The following is a 17,122-nucleotide window of genomic DNA, read 5'->3' on the forward strand; positions in this document are numbered from 1 at the left end:
CTTCCAGGAACCAGCTGTCTTCCTAGCAAGCCTCCTGCCACATATCTTTGGTGAGCCCCTGATCTATCAGAAAACAAGTATCCTGGCCTTCCCAGCGAGGGTCACTGGCAAAGGATCACAGCACTTTCTATTTTAGGACTGCCTTAAGGTGTCCTCTCGCTCTCAAGAAAATCTGGTGCAACCCCGAGGGTCCCTGCTGTGTCCCCCACATGGCCGTCCCATGACCTTTGTCATAGTGCCGCCCTGCGGAAGGCAGGAGGGTCCTAGCCTCCTGCGCGCAGGTCAGCCTGCGGGAACCACTTAGGAAACAGCATCTGTAATTGCCTTCTTCATGGCAAGGCTTTCACTGGCAGAAGTGAAATTCACTTAGAAATGATCACAGGGAGCCATTAAAACCTTCTGGATCAATAAAGGCATTTGTGCCTGTCTCTAGTATTTAAAGTGACAGGCACGATGGTGTAGCAGGAACGCCCCTCAAGCCTCTTGTTCATCAAGATGTTGACTTCAGCTGTGGGAGAGTTGCCCTGTTTGTGGGTGACCGCATCATTTGTTGCAAAGCTGCATGTCACGTGCTTTTCCTGAAGTCTCTACTTTGAATGACATTTGCTCGCTCCTTCAGTCAACCAACACCTATTTATTGGGCCTCTCCTTAGGGCCAGAAGCCAGGAAGAGAGTTAGGGACCTGCTCCAGAGCAGTTGGGTCTCATGCGGCTCTCCCAGCGTCCCTTCAGAGTTAGTTTAATTATCCCTGTCTTATAGATGAAGAACTGAGATCATAGACTTTCTCAAGGATTCAGGATCAAAGTTCAAATCCAAATGTGCCTGCCTCGTGTCTCCGAGTCTGGTTTCGCCATTTCATCACCTGTCTCTTCCGGGGTTGGGGTCCAGTGACTGTGCAGCCATTTGTCATGGGTTTTGGTCCCAGATTATCCTCAGGTGACGACCCCTGGGGTCTGAGTTGAGCTGGCATAATTGGGAGCTGTGTGGTTGCACAAACCTGGCTCTGCCAGGGTCATGGGGCAGGTACAGGGGGTCTCACCTCAGTGGGGGAGCCATGCAGGGGCTCCTCTCTCCTGAGCTGGATCCAAGGCTCTCTCAACGCTCCTGTAGGATTATTCGGGGATTTTGAAACACTCGATGGAAAAGGCATCAAGAACGTTACGGTTTTGGATTCCAAGTCCTTTTTGGGTGAGCAACTCCCCTCTGAGGCTTCCCTGGTGTGCTCATAGCTCAGGGTGGAGGTTGTGGGAGAGCGGGAGCAGCAGTCATCTGATCAACCTTGGCAATGTGATCCATCCAGCTGTGGGACCTGCCATGACTCCTTCCTTCCCCGCTGCTTCCTGGTCATGTGACCTCAATGTCCCCTGCTCAACCGTTCTGCCTTCCTTCATGCATAATCAATCCACTTCCTCTGCGTAGCTCTTTCTACTCCCATCCTACCCTTTCCTCCTTCAAGAGAGATTGGGCTCATGAAATCAACAAATATTAAAAGAGCAGCAGGGAAAGGGGATCTCTTTTGCAGTTGTTCAAAGCATCCTGCCCCTGCAAAGCAGCTCTCTTCTTTCTTGGAGCTTTTGTGGGGAAGAGGCTAAACGCCTAATTTTTTTTTAAGCCATGAAGTTATCGTTAAAAGTTTTGCCTCTACACAATTGAGTCTTGTTGGAAATGTGGCTTGGAACTTACTATGCAATTTTAGAAAAAGAGCTGAAGATCAGGGCATGCAAACATCTCTTATGGTGGCTCCTTTGAAAGGGCAGCTTGCCCTGCATGGACGTGTGCACCCCCATCCTACCCAGTGCCTGTCAGAAGCACTTCTGCTCTGGCTGCACACAGGATCACTAGGGAACTTTAAAAAGGCACTGATGCCAGGTCCCCACTTCGGCCAATACAATCAGAGTCTCTCAGGGCGGCACTGGGAGGAGGTGTTTGTGGTGTTTCATGGACACACACACTGCCAGCCCCTGAAACTTCACCACGCACACCAATGCCCAGGAGCCCTGCAAAGCTACAGACCCTGACCCAGAAGCCAGGTGACCCTGGAGCCACTGGTGCTGCTGGTGTGAGGACCACACTGAGCAGGGAGGCCCTGGGATGTTGGGACGGGTGTGCTGTGCCCGCTACCATACGCCAACTGGATTGAAGGAACAGAACAGTACAGACGGTTCCATCTTCCTGGGAAGACAGGGAATTACAGATCATTTTAAGGGAACCCCAGGACTCTAGTAGTCTCCTTCATGGGTTTCTCTTTCTGTACGTTTCCTGTGAATGGTGTATCCACCTGGGTCCCCTCCTGCCTCTTTGTACACTCTCTCTGGTGTAATTTGCAGCCAGGGCTTCAGCAACCATCTATGCACTGAGACCTTTCTGTTCTTGGGGTGGCATTCCTAGGGATTTAGCGCCAGGACATGCCTGTGTGTGCATTCACTGGGAAAAGTCTGCAGAATCTGCACCAGGCGTTCCTGGAGGGCGTGTTCCTCCGTCTACATTCGTGATAGAACAACCAGTTATTATCACTAGGACACCAGTGCCTCATCTACACCATCAGCCACGGGAGTTTTACTGTTACAAGCTTGTCCTTTTAGGCACATTCCCTCATCCTGAACCTGCTGGCAGCAGCTCCTTTAGGGGAGCAAGGTGGCTGCTTGCCCCATCAGTCCTTGGGCAGCCAGCGCTCAGCTGGATGCATGCAGCGGAAGTCACCTTCTGCCTCCACTCCTGAGCAGGATGTGCTCTCCCTACATCTGTTTGCGCTTTCAGCAATAGATCATTCACAGCTATAGGAGGGGGAGGCCTCCCAGGCCTTGGCTTTTTGTACCTGGAAGGGGATGGTGAGGCATTCCACTGCCAGGAATCACTTCCTTCCCTCCAGGGAGCAGCCCCTTGCATTGTTCATTTTCTAAAGCAAATACTTCTCAGGAAGAGGCTCTCCTCTTTTTTTTTTTTTTTTTTTTTCCTATGAAGCTCTTTTCTTAAAAGCTTCCTTTAACTGCAAAAGTTCCTCTGTTCATGGAGGAAGAAAATCAGGCTTGCTGGATGAGAGGACAGAATAGGGCTTGCTGTAATTCTCTCCTGGAGGCAGGCTCTCTCTGGCTCTCTGTTCCCCCTTCCCCATCCCCTGTGAAACCACTTCAAGGATGGCTTGAGCTGTGCTGATCCTTGAGGTGCTGATCCTAAGCTGTCAGCATCTTCTCCAGAGCCTGGAAGTAGAGGCCTTGTTGCTTTTTGGTATAAAACTTTTGGGTTAAGAGGTGCCAGCAGCAGAAACATATGTTCAAGGATAAAGGTAAGTCTGTCTTCACAAATGACCGATCCTGAAGATGGACCGGCACCTCCGGGCCCAGGTCCCCACAGAATCAGGTGATGGGTCCTCAAAACACAAATGGTGGCACAATGAGAAATCTGGTGGTGGGCTTGGACGAAATGGCGTGGATGCTGGGTGGTCTCTTGCTTTCACCTCTGTGGCAGGCACTGCTGAGGTGCTGGGTCCCTGGGCCTTTTCTTGGCTCTGAGCCATCTGGTCAGGGAATGGGTAGGAAGCTGGCTTACATAAAACAGCCATGTCCCTGAGAAGGCTGTGTGGGCCCCAGCAGGCAGGTGGGCTGACCTCGGAGCAGCGCCTGCAAACCTGGCATTTGCACACCCATTCTGTCACACAGAGCCTTACTGCAGTTCCTGAGCGTGGCGGAGATCCCCCCATAGCTGGCAGCCCCATGTCTGCCCTGGCTGCACACAGGATCACCAAGGAACTTTAAAAAGGCACTGATGCCAGGGCCCCACTTCAGCCAGTACAGTCAGAATCTCTCAGGGCAACACTGGGAGGAGGTGTTTGTGGTGTTTCATGGACACACACACTGTCAGCGTCAGGGAGAAGTGATGGGGTACTGAGAACAGCAGAATATCTAGAATGAGTTCTTCATAACTGTGGAACATAGAAGTCTTCCCTCACAGTGTGGCCCTTGATCACTACTGCTGGAGGAGAGAGCTAAGGCCCTGGAACACTCGTCCTTACACAGCCAGAGTCTAGTGAAGGCCACAGAGCCACGGCCCACTGCCTTTATGCACTGATCCACTCCATTTTCTCATTTTTAGATTGTTTTAACCTTTGAAAGCACAGATCCCAATGCAGATGAGCTCCCAATTCTTGGAGTTCACAAACATTTGATCCGTGTTTAAAAATACCCCAATCCTTGTGCAGAGTTCCCAGAATTCCAAGTTTTCCTTTCCCAGGCTTGTTCTGGCCCATGACACCAGCTGGACTCTTGAATGTTCCTGACCCATCACAGCCATGCTGCAAGGCTTCTGATTATGCAGACACACCATGCCCCTGCACAGTGCTCGAAGTTAGGCTGCCACATGCTTCTACACTAGACGGTCAAAGTCAGACCCCAGGGCTCAGCAAAGCACCTGGCACAGTAGCAGCTGCAGAATGAGATCTGCTTGCCTGGATGCCAAGGCTGGAGGGCAGTGAGCTTCCTCCTCAGAGGCAGGGGGCTGCCACCTTTGCACTAAGAAGAAATTACTGATTTCTACCATTTGAGAAAAGGATAGTTGACCACATGGAACTCTGAATAGGTTCATGCATGTGGAGCAAAGCCCTTTAGGAGAAAAGCCTGTTTTTTGCTGTCTGCCTGATACTGGATGGTTGAGAAACAATCGTGGTGGGCGGTCACGCCGTACTTGTGCAGGCCAAGGACACAGGAAGGTCTAGCCGTGGCCTACAGGGCGGGTGGGTAAGCACAGCAATCTTGTCCCCCAAAAGAACATCGGCGGCCGCTGGTGTTGAGACCTACGGGAAGGTTAGAGCTCTGGGTCACATTTGTGGAGAGAGACACAGACAGCGGCAGACAGAGACAGAGTAATCCAGGCCATGTGGCATAAGAACATAAAGTGGCCCCCCAGCCCAGGGCCCCTCCCATGGACCTCGTGGTACTGAGCCTCCATTTTCTTACCTGTTCAGTGGAGATGAAGCCTCACTTCCCAGGGTTTTTGTAAAGATCGGGAGACTGGCCGGGCACCGTGGCTCACTCCTACATCCTAGCGTTTTGGGAGGCCGAGGCGGGCAGATCACAAGGTCAGGAGTTTGAAACCAGCCTGACCAACATGGTGAAACCCTGTCTCTACTAAAAATAGAAAAATTAGCTAGGAGTGATGGCGCGTGCCTTTAATCCTAGCTACTCAGGAGGCTGAGGCAGGAGAATCACTTGAACCCAGGAGGTGAAGGTTGCAGTGAGCCGAGATTGTGCCACTGCACTCCAGCCTGGGCAACAGAGCAAGACTATGTTTCAAAAAAAAAAAAAAATCGGGATACTGTGCCCAATGCACCAGAAGGTGCTTCCTCAGTGCCCATGAGTGCCCTTGCCCTCTGCCAAGGGTACTGAGCTATGGGCCCTGTGCCCTTGATGTGCACTGAGAATTCACTGCTTGCCACCTTCCATCCGATTCTAATTTCAGCATTTCACGGCTCACTTTTGAAATAGCATCTTTCATCCCCAAATGTCTGTGCACATTGCAGAAGTGAAAACAGTCCCTCTCTGAAGGCAGAAGTGTGAGATATGGGTTCTCTGTTTTCCCGGGAAAACAAGAGATCCAGAAGGAGAAAAGGGGGAGGGGGTGGGAAGGTTTGGGCCTGAATCAGGCTCAAGTTCAATGAGCATGTATTAAGCTCCTGCTGTGTTCCGTGGGCTTCTGCACACAGGGTGTTATTCACCTTCCCCATGGTCCTCTGGGGGAGGGTCAAGGTCCCACTGGCAGCTGAGGAAACGGAGGCTCAGCAATGTGGAGATCCCGGCCCATGTTCACAAGGCAGCAGAGTTAGGAATCAAACCCAGCTCTCCTTCCCTCTGCCACACAGCCTCCTCATCAGGATGATGCTATTTCTACTTCCCCGCAAGAGAAATGGATGCACAGATCCTCTGTGTGGTTCCTGTGGGCCCTTACGTGCTGTCCTGCTTCGTGCTCAGCTGATCTGGGTGATTCTGCGCCTGCCGTGTATTTTCAGTACCCCAGAGAAATGGCCTGGGTGCCAGAGCTCAGCCCGGACAGCTGTTGCCAGTGATGCAAAATTGCAACCCATGAGCCATCATGGGGAGGTATAGAGTGGGCAAAATTCAGACACGACTTCCCGCCTTGGGCATGGTGGCTGCCTGGCCAACTCCCCCAGGTGGAGCAGAGCCAGGCTGAATAGAGGCTGAGTCAGAAGGGAGAGTCCTTGGGCATGCAGGCTTGAGGATGCAGGCTTGGGAGATGAACCTGGCTGATGTTCAGTTTGGGCATCACTCTCCTTAATGTACTGTAAACTGTCACTGCGGAAGAGCCGGGCGTGGATGCCACTTGTACTCACAGCTCTTGTTTTCCCTCCCCGGCTAGGTCCTTGCTGCGAAAGTGCTCAACCTTGTGCTGCCAAACTTGTCCCTCGGGCCCATCGACTCCAGCGTGCTCTCTCGGAATAAGACAGAGGTGAGAGGCTTTCCAAAACCCCAGGGGTAGCTTGGGTGGCTGCCCCCAAAGGGAATCAGAGTTTTGGCTCCAGCCTTGGCATTCTCTACTGCCCTTTCACCGAGGCCCCGTGCAAAGTGACGAGCACACAGTGGTGCATGAGACATGGTTGGCTTCAGGTTTGGGTGAAAAGGGTGGGTTGGCTATGATGCCTGAGCTGTGTTCTAAACATGAAAGGAGCTGACAGTGGAAGTTGAGTGTGTACCAGTCAAGTCTTTTGGTTGCAAGAGACAGAAACCCAAGTCAAAGTGATTTAAGCAAAAGCAGGGATTTTGTGGTGAATGGAACTGAAGGCTTCAGACATGGCTGAATCCAGGGCGTCGAAAGTCTTATTCTCCATCGGTCTCTCCCCAGCTCTCATCTCCCCTGGTTTGGCTTCTTTCCCAGATAGGCTTTCCCCCAGTGAAGGCCAAGAGGGCCACCAGCAGGTTTCCCTGAGCAACCCCAGTGGAAAAACAGCACCTCTTTCCAGCAAAAGTCTCAGGGCTGATTCTTACTGACTGATTGTCCAGGCCTAGATTATTTGTCCAGGAAAAGGGGATAGTATCATCCCCACCCACTGAGAGTAGAGGAAGGGGATCCCTGGGAGTAATTCAGAATAGTGGTAGCAAAGGAAGGACAGACCCATATTGCAGATGAGCAAACTGAGCCCCATAATGTGGGAGGACTTGCCTGGGGTCAGCCAGTGGTGAGGCTAGCCTGGGAACTTGGGTAGGTGTGGTCTCTAGCTGTGCTCTGTCTAGGTATGGGAGAGGGTTCCTGTGGGCTTGCAGCTAGTGGGTAGGAAGCATCCAGAAGACACCAGAATTATCTTCATGAATAAGCAAGTAAGTTTGCCACTCTTCTGCCTTAGTTGCCCTCTTGCTTTAGGAGTTTGAAATCATTGAATCACTGGCTCCCTAAAGGGCCCTGGGAAGTGGAGTGCAGTGCTCTGGCATTGTGGGGGTGTTCCCAAACTTCGGTGGGCTGTTGGACTCTAGCTTCATTATGAAATGTGGCCTCCTGGCCCTCTGAGTCACTTAGAGAGTGGGCAGCTCAGGAGGAATAGCCCGTGGTGTGTAGGAAAGAGACTTTCTAGATCAAAGGTTGAAACTCCCAGGCTTCTTAGGGCCAACTGCTTAAAAATCAGACTGGTGAGAGACTCTAGCGAGCCATGAGGCCTGTGTGGAGCCAGAGGGCATCTGATCTGTTTAACCCATCCACATTAATTTAAAATTCTAATATAATTTGGTTTCTAAAGCCCACCGTGCCTCCCAAACTCACATCTTGGGGCCAGGTTGGGCCCATCAGGGGCCAGTGTGTGGCCCCTGGTCTTTCTGAAAGAATATCTGAGTAAAGGAAAAATCTTTAATTCCAAAAAGCAGATTCATACGGTAAAAGAGCACAACTTTAGGACCTAGAAAGACCAAAGCCAAATATACACTGTTTGATTTAATCCTGACATGAATGAGATAGACATTAACCCCATTTCACAGATGAAGAAACAGGCTTGGAGAGGTGAAATAACCTGTTCAAGATTGCACAACTAGTCAGGGGCAGAGGTGGGATTTTAGCCCATTTTATTCAAAAGTCCATGCTTTGGTACCTCCCTCAAGCTAGTAATTATGATAATTAAGCTCTGTTTCCTGTTTTACAATTGATTGCTGGTCCACGCATCCCATGGCCATTGCTCTGTGTATGGGAGCCACTTTGTCAGAGAAACTGAGTGTGGGGCAGGGGCTCCTGCACCTGCCTGAATCCCTCACAGTGGCTCTAGCTTGAAGGCGTGGTCTCTGGTAAAACCAGTGATCTTTGTAGCAGCGGTGCCAGGACAACAGTAGGTTTGAGAAAGATGGATCGGGGAGGGAGGGGCCTCCCTTTGAGACAAGGCACCCAGTTGCAAATCCAAATTGTTTATCTGAACACCTGAAAATACATGGGCAAAGAGGAAGAAAAAAAGAGGTACTAAAAAGAGATTCCAAACCCTCTCTGTTTAAAAGCATCCAATTTCAGATCTTTTCTCTCCTTTTTGCAATAATGAGAAATTCCTCAGCCTTACTCAGGACAGAAGCGCCTGGTGGGGCTCCCCTCCTCTGTTCCTGCCCAACCCATAGCCCCCTGTCTGAGCCCTCCTGCCTCAGGCTTCTGGCTGGGCAGGTCATCAGTTATTTAGAAACACTAATAAATGTCCCTGCTGAGAAGACATGAGGAAGGGAGGTGGCCGGTCAGCCCCAAAGCTGGACTGCAGTCGGAAAAAATCAAGAGCCCGCCTTTCCCTCCCTCTCCTGCTGCAGCTCTGCATCTCCCTCTGAACGTTCTGCTGAGCTTTAAAAATAGCAACGCCAAGGGGAAAATGTGTTGGGAAAGGCATCTAACATCAGGGTGTCTTGAGGCACATCTTTAGCTAAGACATTTCCCATGGAACCCTGCAGCTATAAAAGCCTCAAACCGCAAAGAAATGTTTGCCTAACAAGCTGAGTGAGCAGGACTACGGGGGATGGGCCACTGGACGGCAATCGAGGGTGCAGGGACCTGGGACTGGAGGGTGCACAGGTCCTGGGGAAGATCTGGAATTCTCTCTGAAGGGAAGCAGGTTGGCTCTGTTGCCGGAATGTCAAAAGCAGAATGTTTGGTGTTTGCTGTGACAAGCATTCTCACAACCCACCCAGCACTGCTAGCAGGCTCTCTTCACTTGCCTTGCCCCGCAGCGGCCACCTTATAGAGAGCCACATTCTCCCTGCATGTGTGAAGCCTTCGGGAAAAAAGGCATGAGAAGACTTTTTATTGTCTCAGCACTACCCAATGCACAATGATGGCATCATTCTTCTGTGTCAGACACTAGAGCCCTTCTGGTCTCACCATGACCCCAGGAAGTCAGTCTTGTTACCAGTATTTGTAGTTGTAGAAGTGTGGGCCCAGAGAGGGCAAGTCACTTGCCCAAGAACACACTCCGGGCCAAGTGCCCTTGGCACTCAAACCCGAGGAACAAAGAAGTTGCTACACAGACATTTACTATGTTTGTCAATGCATTTAGGGACCCTGATCAGAACATCAGAATACAGAATCATTCCCCCCCAAAAAGGCTTTATCAGAATGTGATGAATCCCTTCCTACTCTGAGAAGCCTTGAATGTGATTCTAAAGAGTTCTATGGCCAAGGACGCTGTGGGAGGAGGTGAGGAGGAGAGGTTGCTCAGCATCTGCCCATGCCCTCAGCCATCCACATACTCAGGCGGAATGCACTGCTTCCTCTCCCAGGCTGTGGAAGGGGTGGAGGCAGGAGGCAAAGAGGCCATGATTCTGAGCACACCTTGCGCTAGGAAACTCAGCTGCTTGTCTCTTGAGGCCACTTGTCTTCTAGAGCCCAGTCTCTGTTCTTTATAAATACCCTGGAGGCCCTCCCTGTGCATCTGCCGGTTTATATTCCCTCAGACAGGCCATATGCTGAGTTCTGAGCACCTAGGTGCCGTAAGGAGTGGCCACTCAGCTTCCTTTCTTGTCTCCCCTGCCTGATGTTTTGGATGTGCCCAATGTCGGGGAGTCGGCTCCAGGTCCCCCTGTTGCCTGCCTGTCTTGCACCCATGCTGCCCAGAGGCCCTCAGAAGGCTCCTGCTGGGTCTCGGAAAGCTCAGCCATGCTGAGGCCTTCGACTTAAATGTAACCACAGCTAAAGATGGGCCTCAGCCTCTCACCCTGTCCCCAGGACACAGCCTCCCATGGGAGTTCCCTCCAAGAACGAGCTAAGAACCTTCCAGCAGACTCGGTTTGGCTAGCAGATTTTATTTTGTGGCTCTCCATCGTTCATCACTTACATTCCCCACAGCATACTTGTCTATTTGAGACAGTCTTATTACCAGTATTTGCAGCTAAAAATTTCCCAATGCCCTAAAAAAAAACAGGGCTAGAAAGTCTCTTGGGCATATGGCTCCATGTGGGGTGGTGGCGAGGGAGCGTGTGAATTGCTCTATGTTGCTTTTGTGCCCTGCACCACCCTCTGTAGATGTTCCATCTCCGGACCTGCTCCCAGCCCCACTCCTGCCAGCCACCAAGGCTGGGAGAAACAAATGGCTCTGAGCTCACGAGAGGCAGGTCCTGGAAGTTGGATGCTTTAATGGCAGCAGAAAGCCAGGGACTGCAGAGACTGTCAGGGAAGCCCCAGCTGCCAGCAAGATACAGGACACACTGAGGAGTTCTCTGTGTCCAGCAGGCCCATCTGAGCTTCTTTCTCAAGTACCTTTGTGGGTACATGGGACATGCACGTTGTAGGGCCTTGGCAGTGGAGGAAAGAAAGAAGATGTGGGCTTAGTTGGGCTCCCATGGGAACACAGCCTAAGCAAAGCTCTCCCAAAGACACCTCTCAGCTGAGAGGTGAATAACACTGCTGTGCCCGTGACGTTGCAGATATCCACTCCAGACCCTGCTTCCATTCTTTTGGGTATGTCATATTCCGCTGGTAATTTTGGAGGAACCACGCTGCCGTTTTCCACGGTGGCTGTGCCATTTCCACGGTGGCTGTGCCATTTCACATTCTCACCAATAGTGCTCAAGCGTTCCCTACATCCTTGCCCACACTTGTTAGGTTGTGTTTTTTGATAGTAGCCATCCTAATGGGCATGGAGTGGCATCTCAGTGGGGTTTGATTTCTATTTCCCTAATGGTTAGTGATGCTGAGTGTCTTTTCATGTGCTTTTTGGCCTTTTATATGTCTTCTTCTTCTTCTTCTTTTTTTTTTGAGATGGAGTTTCTCTCTCATCGCCCAGGCTGGAGTGCAGTGGTGTGATCTTGGCTCACCGCAACCTCCACCTCCCAGGTTCAAGCAATTCTCCTGCCTCCGCCTACTGAGTAGCTGGGATTACAGGCGTGTGCCACCACGCTAGGCTAATTTTGTCTTTTTAGTAGAGACGGGGTTTCTCCATGTTGGTCAGGCTGGTCTTGAACTCCTGACCTCAGGTGATCTGCCCGCCTCGGCCTCCCAAAGTGCTGGGATTACAGGCGTGAGCCACTGCGCTGGGACCTTGTATGTCTTCTTTAGAGAAATGTTTGTTCAGATCCCTTACCCATTTCTTTTCTTTTTCCTATTTCTTGTCTATTGTTTTTCTTTTTTCTTTTTTTTAATTTAATTTAATTTAAAGTTCCAGGATATACATGCAGGATGTGCAGGTTTGTTACACAGGTAAACACATGCCATGGTGGTTTACTGCACCCAGCAACCCATCACTTAGGTATTAAGCCCCACATGCATTAGCTATTTATCCTGATGCTCTCCCTCCCCCTGTGCCCCTCCCCCTGACAGGCCCTGGTGTGTGATGTTCCCCTCCCTGTGTCCATGTGTTCTCATTGTTCAGCTCCCACTTATAAGTGAGAATATGTGGTGTTTGGTTTTCAGTTCCTGCATTAGTTTGCTGAGGATAATGGCTTCCAGCTCCATCCATGTCCCTGCAAAGGACATGATCTTGTTCCTTTTTATGGCTGCATAGTATTCCATGATGTATATGTACCACATTTTCTTTATCCAGTCTATCATTGTATAGCATTTAGGTTGATTCCATGTCTTTGCTATTGTGAATAGTGCTACAATATGTGTGCATGTATCTTTATAATAGAATGATTTATATTCCTTTGGGTGTATACCCAGTAATACCCAAAGGGATTGCTGGGTCAAATGGTGTTTCTGTTGTCTTCCACAGTGGTTGAACTAATTTACATTCCCACCAACAATGTAAAAGTGTTCCTATTTCTCCACAGCCTCACCAGCATCTGTTGTTTCTTGACTTTTTAATAATCGCCATTCTGACTGGCATGAGATGGTATCTCATTGTAGTTTTGATTTGCATTTCTCTGATGATTGGTGATGTTGAGCTTTTTTTCATATGTTTTTGGCCACATAAATTTCCTCTTTTGAAAAGTGTCTATTCATATCCTTTGCCCACTATTGGTGGGGTTGTTTTTTTCTTGCAAATTTGTTTAAATTTCTTGTAGATTCTGGATATTAGACCTTTGTCAGGTGGATAGATTGCAAAAATTTTCTCCCATTCTGTAGGTTGTCTGTTCACTCTGGTGATAGTTTCTTTGCTGTGCAGAAGCTCTTTAGTTTCATTAGATACCATTTGTCAGTTTTTGTTTTTGTTGCAATTAATTTTGACATTTTCATCATTAAATCTTTGCCCGTGCCTATGTTCTGAATGGTATTGTCTAGATTTCCTTCCAGGGATTTTATAGTTTTGGGTTTCACATTTAAGTCTTTAATCCATCTTGAGTTAATTTTTGTATGTAGTGAAAGGAAGGGGTCCAGTTTCAATTTTCTGCATATGGCTAGCCAGTTTTCCCAGCACCATTTATTAAATAGGGAGTCCTTCTCCCATTGCTTGTTTTCATCAGGTTTGTTACCCATCAGATGGTTGTAGATATGCAGTCTTATTTCTGAGATCTCCATTCTGTTCCATTGGTTATGTGTCTGTTTTTGTACCAGTGCCATGCTGTTTTGGTTACTGTAGTCTTGGAATATAGTTTGAAGTTGGGTAGCATGATTCCTCCAGCTTTGTTCGTTTTGCTTAGGATTGTCTGGCCCATTGTTTGCTTTGCTCATTTCCTATTTGTGTTGTTTGTTATTTGTTGTTAAGTTGCAGGAGTTCTGTATATGTTCTGGATATTAACCCCTTATCTGGTTATTAACCCCATATACAAATATAATTTGCAAATATTTTCTCCTATTCTGTGGGCTGCCTTTTCCCTCTGCCAATAATGTCCCCTGAGGCATAAGGGTTTTTTCTTTCTGACGTAGTCCAGTTTATCTGTTTTTCTTTTGTTGCCTGTGCTTTTGGTGTCATGTCCAAGAAGTCGTTGCCAAATCCAATGTCATGAAGTGGATACCTTGTTTTGGCTGAACCATATGAAAGTAAACTGCAGACACCATGATCCTGAATGCGCCTGAATACTTCAGCCTGGGTTGCCCAAGAGGAAGGACTCAAAACAGAGGCTTTCACACAGGACCCCATGCCATTTTTACATTTAGGAAAAGTTAACAGTCATTCCCCCTTGTTGTCCTCGATCTAGTCCATGCTCCAATTTCCACAGTTGTCACCGTTTGATTTTAAGACTCGAGATTGCATGATTTTGCTATTCTGTGATCAGCAGTTATGAAAGTGATCCTGCAAGACCCGGGAATTCTTTCTTGTTTCTCTTATTATTTCTCAAATCCCTGAGCCTGTGAGAAGGTGGAGAATGTGGCGGCTGCTTTTTCCTTTCCCTTGGTGGTCACCCAGGAGCACTTCTGTGTTCAGAACCACATTCCAGGGCCCTCCACTCCAAAGGACAAAGAGAGGTTGACTTTTTGTGTCACTTCTGGTTGTGAAGACTCTGGAGCCCTGCAGAAGGAATCCTGGGGGAGCAGACAGTGGTGGCGCTGGGCTATGCAAACAGCTTTCCCCATGTGCCAGGGCTGCGACCTGCAGAGCCATTCCTAGCTCACTGCTCTTAAAAGCAGATGATAGGACCGGGTGCGGTGGCTCATGCCTGTAATCCCAGCACTTTGGGAGGCCGAGGTGGGTGGATCACCTGAGGTCAGGAGTTTGAGACCAGCCTGGCCAACATGATGAAACCCCATCTCTACTAAAAATACAAAAATTAGTGGGGCATGGTGGCGTGTGCCTGTAATCCCAGCTACTCAGGAGGCTGAGGCAGGAGAATCATTTGAACCTGGGAGACAGAGGTTGCAGTGAGCCGAGATCGCACCACTGCACTCCAGCCTGGGCAACAAGAGGGAGACTCCATCTCCAAAACAAACAAACAAACAAATGCCAGGATGTCCAGAAGTTCAAACCTTCATAGTAAAAAGTAATTTGGAGGAAAGAATGCTCATTAATTTGCACACCCTTGATTAAGTGGCAACTCAGAAATGTAGGCTGATCCTTGATTATCCTCTTTCTGTCCAAAATGGCAGTGCAGCTTCCAGGAGAGGAGAATGTACAGCAACATCTTCTTTCCAAATGGCCCTGGTCTGGTTCAGGAATTTCAGCCACCGAGGCTGGGTGCCAGCTAGGGCTGGCCCAAGTCAGGGTAAGGTCATTGTGGGGACTCAGGCCTCCTGGTAGGCAGGGCTTGCTTGGGTCTATCAAGCCGGAGAGGCTTTCTGCTGAGTCAGGCAGGGCCTATCTCCCCTCTACCACCCTGCAGGCAGCTCACCACACCAGCAAACTTTCTCAGGGCTCCCACTCCGGCCAGGCTAGAGCTGGAGGCCGTGACACCCCATGGGCTGCCCTGTTATCCCTGCCGGCCAGGCCCATCAGCTGCAGTGGCACAGAGGGGAAAGGGGCGGTGGGCTCAGTGGGAAGAGCACAGCCTTCCAAAAGGACCTCAGTCTGGACCCTGCTCCATCTCCTCAGTGTGACCTTGGAAGCCACACTCAGTCTTGCCCTTCCTCAGATCCCTCCAGATGACTGCACAGCCACCTAGCACAGTGTGGACCCTAGCAAGTGAGAGCTGTTACTATCACAGCTCTGAGAGAGGCCCACTGAAAGAGGTGTTGGCAAAGATACAGGAGCCCAGGGAGAGAAGCGTGGATGTCAGCAAGGGTGTCTGGGCACCTGGCCACAGGAGGAAACGCTTAACCTGGGCCTTGAAGAGAGGGAACAGGGTTGCTGACAGATAAGAGAAAGGGCATGGAAGGGGATGGTGGAAATGGAGGTGTTGGGGCCAGTCTGTAGTGCAGGTGACAAGCACATGAGGAAAGGGGTCCAGGGATGACACACATGGGACCAGGGAAGGTTGCCTGGAGGAAGGGCAGCTGAGCCGAGAGTTGATAGGGAGGGAGAAACTCCACTGGCAGCCAAGGAAGGGGTCTGAAGGCTGAGGGGACATGCTGTGCAAGGGCCCTGGGGTCAAGAGGAGTGGGGAGTGTTAAGGGAGGGCAGGGATGGCGGTGTCGCAGGCCATACCAAGAAGTTAGGACTTTGCCTTGCAGCCCCCGTGGGAAGTACCACAGGGTTCTTCACAGAGGGGGACAGGTACAGATCTGTGAGTCTGAAATGGGACCTACCTCTGCATGACAGGGACCCACCTCTGCTTGACAGGGACCCAATGCCGTGAGCCCTCTGGGGCTGACAGCAGTGACCAGGGTGCTACAGGCTTGGGAGGGGATGTGTGGGAGAGGAAGCACACCAGGGCCACGCCAAGCACAGCTGTTTCCAGCCTTCAGCATGTTCCAAATTCAGGCCAACTTCCACAGGACATTGACGTTGTTTTTTTGGTTGCTGTTTTTTTTTTGTTGTTGTTGTTGTTTGTCTTTTTTTTTTTTTTTTTTTGAGGCAGACTCTCACTGTCTTGCCCAGGCTGGAGTGCAGTGGCGTGATCTCAGCTTACTGCAGCCTCCACCTTTTGGGCCCAAGCAATCCTCCCACCTCAGCCTCCCCAGTAGCTGGGACTCCAGGTGTGCACCACTACACCAGGCTAATTTTTGTATTTTTTGTAGAGACAGGGTTTTACCATGTTGTCCAGGCTGGTTTTGAATTCCTGGGTTCAGGTGATCTGCCCACCTTTGGCCTCCCAAACTGCTGGGATTACAGGCATGCACCACTGCGCCCAGCCTACGATACATTCTTATTTGCGTTTAGGATATTCCATGGGCCTGGGGTTCAGCATGATGCACTGAAGGAAAGCAGTGCCAAGCAGCTCCGAAAGCATGCTGTGGGGGCTTTCCATGTGTGCACGCAGAAAAGTCGTTCACTGAATGAAATGACAAGGGCCTCCCCTTTCGAGGGTGCCAAGTCTCATTCCCATTGTGGACACTCTCTTGGCCAGGAGGCGGCCAGCAATTCCCAGCTGCCATGAGTGAGGTCTATGCTGGTCTCTCAGTACCCAAAGGTGCTACTTCTTGGGCTGGATTTGGGAATGGTTTGCCTCTTCATCCATTGCACCAGAGTTTACAAAGGGCTTTCCCTGTGCCAGCCACCATGCAGGACATGCAGAGGGCAGGACAGAGCCCTGACCCTCAAGTGGGGCAGACATGTGGGAAGAGATGCGCTGATTGCAGACCAGGCCAAGTGCAGCATGGGAGAAGGGCTTTGGGGCAGCAGAGTCTGTGGGGGTCTGGGAAGGCTGAGCTGAGGCCTGAAAGTGGAGTAGACAATGTTAATTAAGCTAAGAGCAAGGGCTGAAAAGCCATTTGTGATGGGAGACAGAAGCCATCACGAGAGGATTCTCTCTCATCCAGCTCTTTCCACCACAAATTATGTCTCCAGCCATTCAAGACAAAGGTGAGAAATGAGGACATCGTCTCTACAAAGACCTGCCAGTTCCTGTTAGGGTTCCTGCAGGTTTCTAAATTTCACAGAGATCACTCAGGTAGAGTTGTCGTGCACTCTTTCTCTATTATGCCAGAGAAGGCTATCCGAGTTCCCTGTATTGGAAAGGGATGGATTAAGAGAGATCTAAACAATGGAGGAAGAAGGTGGGAATTCCAGGATGGGCTCTAAAGCCCAGGTGGAAGGGTGAGGCTTCCATAGGAAAAGGGAGGAGATTGCAGGGAAGGAGAGGCAGGAAGAGCCCGCTGTGGACAGATTTACAGGGATGAAGCCTGCTGGGTTGTATTTCTCTGTGATTAGGGGTTCATCCAGGATGACACATGCCTGTCTGTGCCCAGAAGGGCTCCCCTA

At 50.1% G+C, this 17,122-nt stretch overlaps 1 protein-coding gene across 5 annotated transcripts in view; it reads left to right on the forward strand.

Moving 5' to 3' along the window:
• Positions 1–17,122, forward strand: part of MGLL (monoglyceride lipase) — a 134,440-nt gene that overhangs the window by 106,605 nt on the left and 10,713 nt on the right. For 3 of the 5 annotated variants that reach the window (XM_033210895.1, XM_033210894.1, XM_033210896.1), the window contains one exon: positions 6,367–6,456. In XM_033210895.1, the coding sequence (XP_033066786.1) occupies positions 6,367–6,456 (90 nt within the window). Of the gene's footprint in view, positions 1–1,110; positions 1,189–6,366; positions 6,457–17,122 lie in introns of all 5 variants that reach the window. The other 2 variants (XM_033210893.1, XM_033210892.1) reach the window with 1 other exon arrangement.

This window comes from Trachypithecus francoisi, unplaced genomic scaffold (genome assembly GCF_009764315.1).
Source record: "Trachypithecus francoisi isolate TF-2019V2 unplaced genomic scaffold, Tfra_2.0 Lachesis_group0, whole genome shotgun sequence".
Classification (NCBI taxonomy): domain Eukaryota; kingdom Metazoa; phylum Chordata; class Mammalia; order Primates; family Cercopithecidae; genus Trachypithecus; species Trachypithecus francoisi.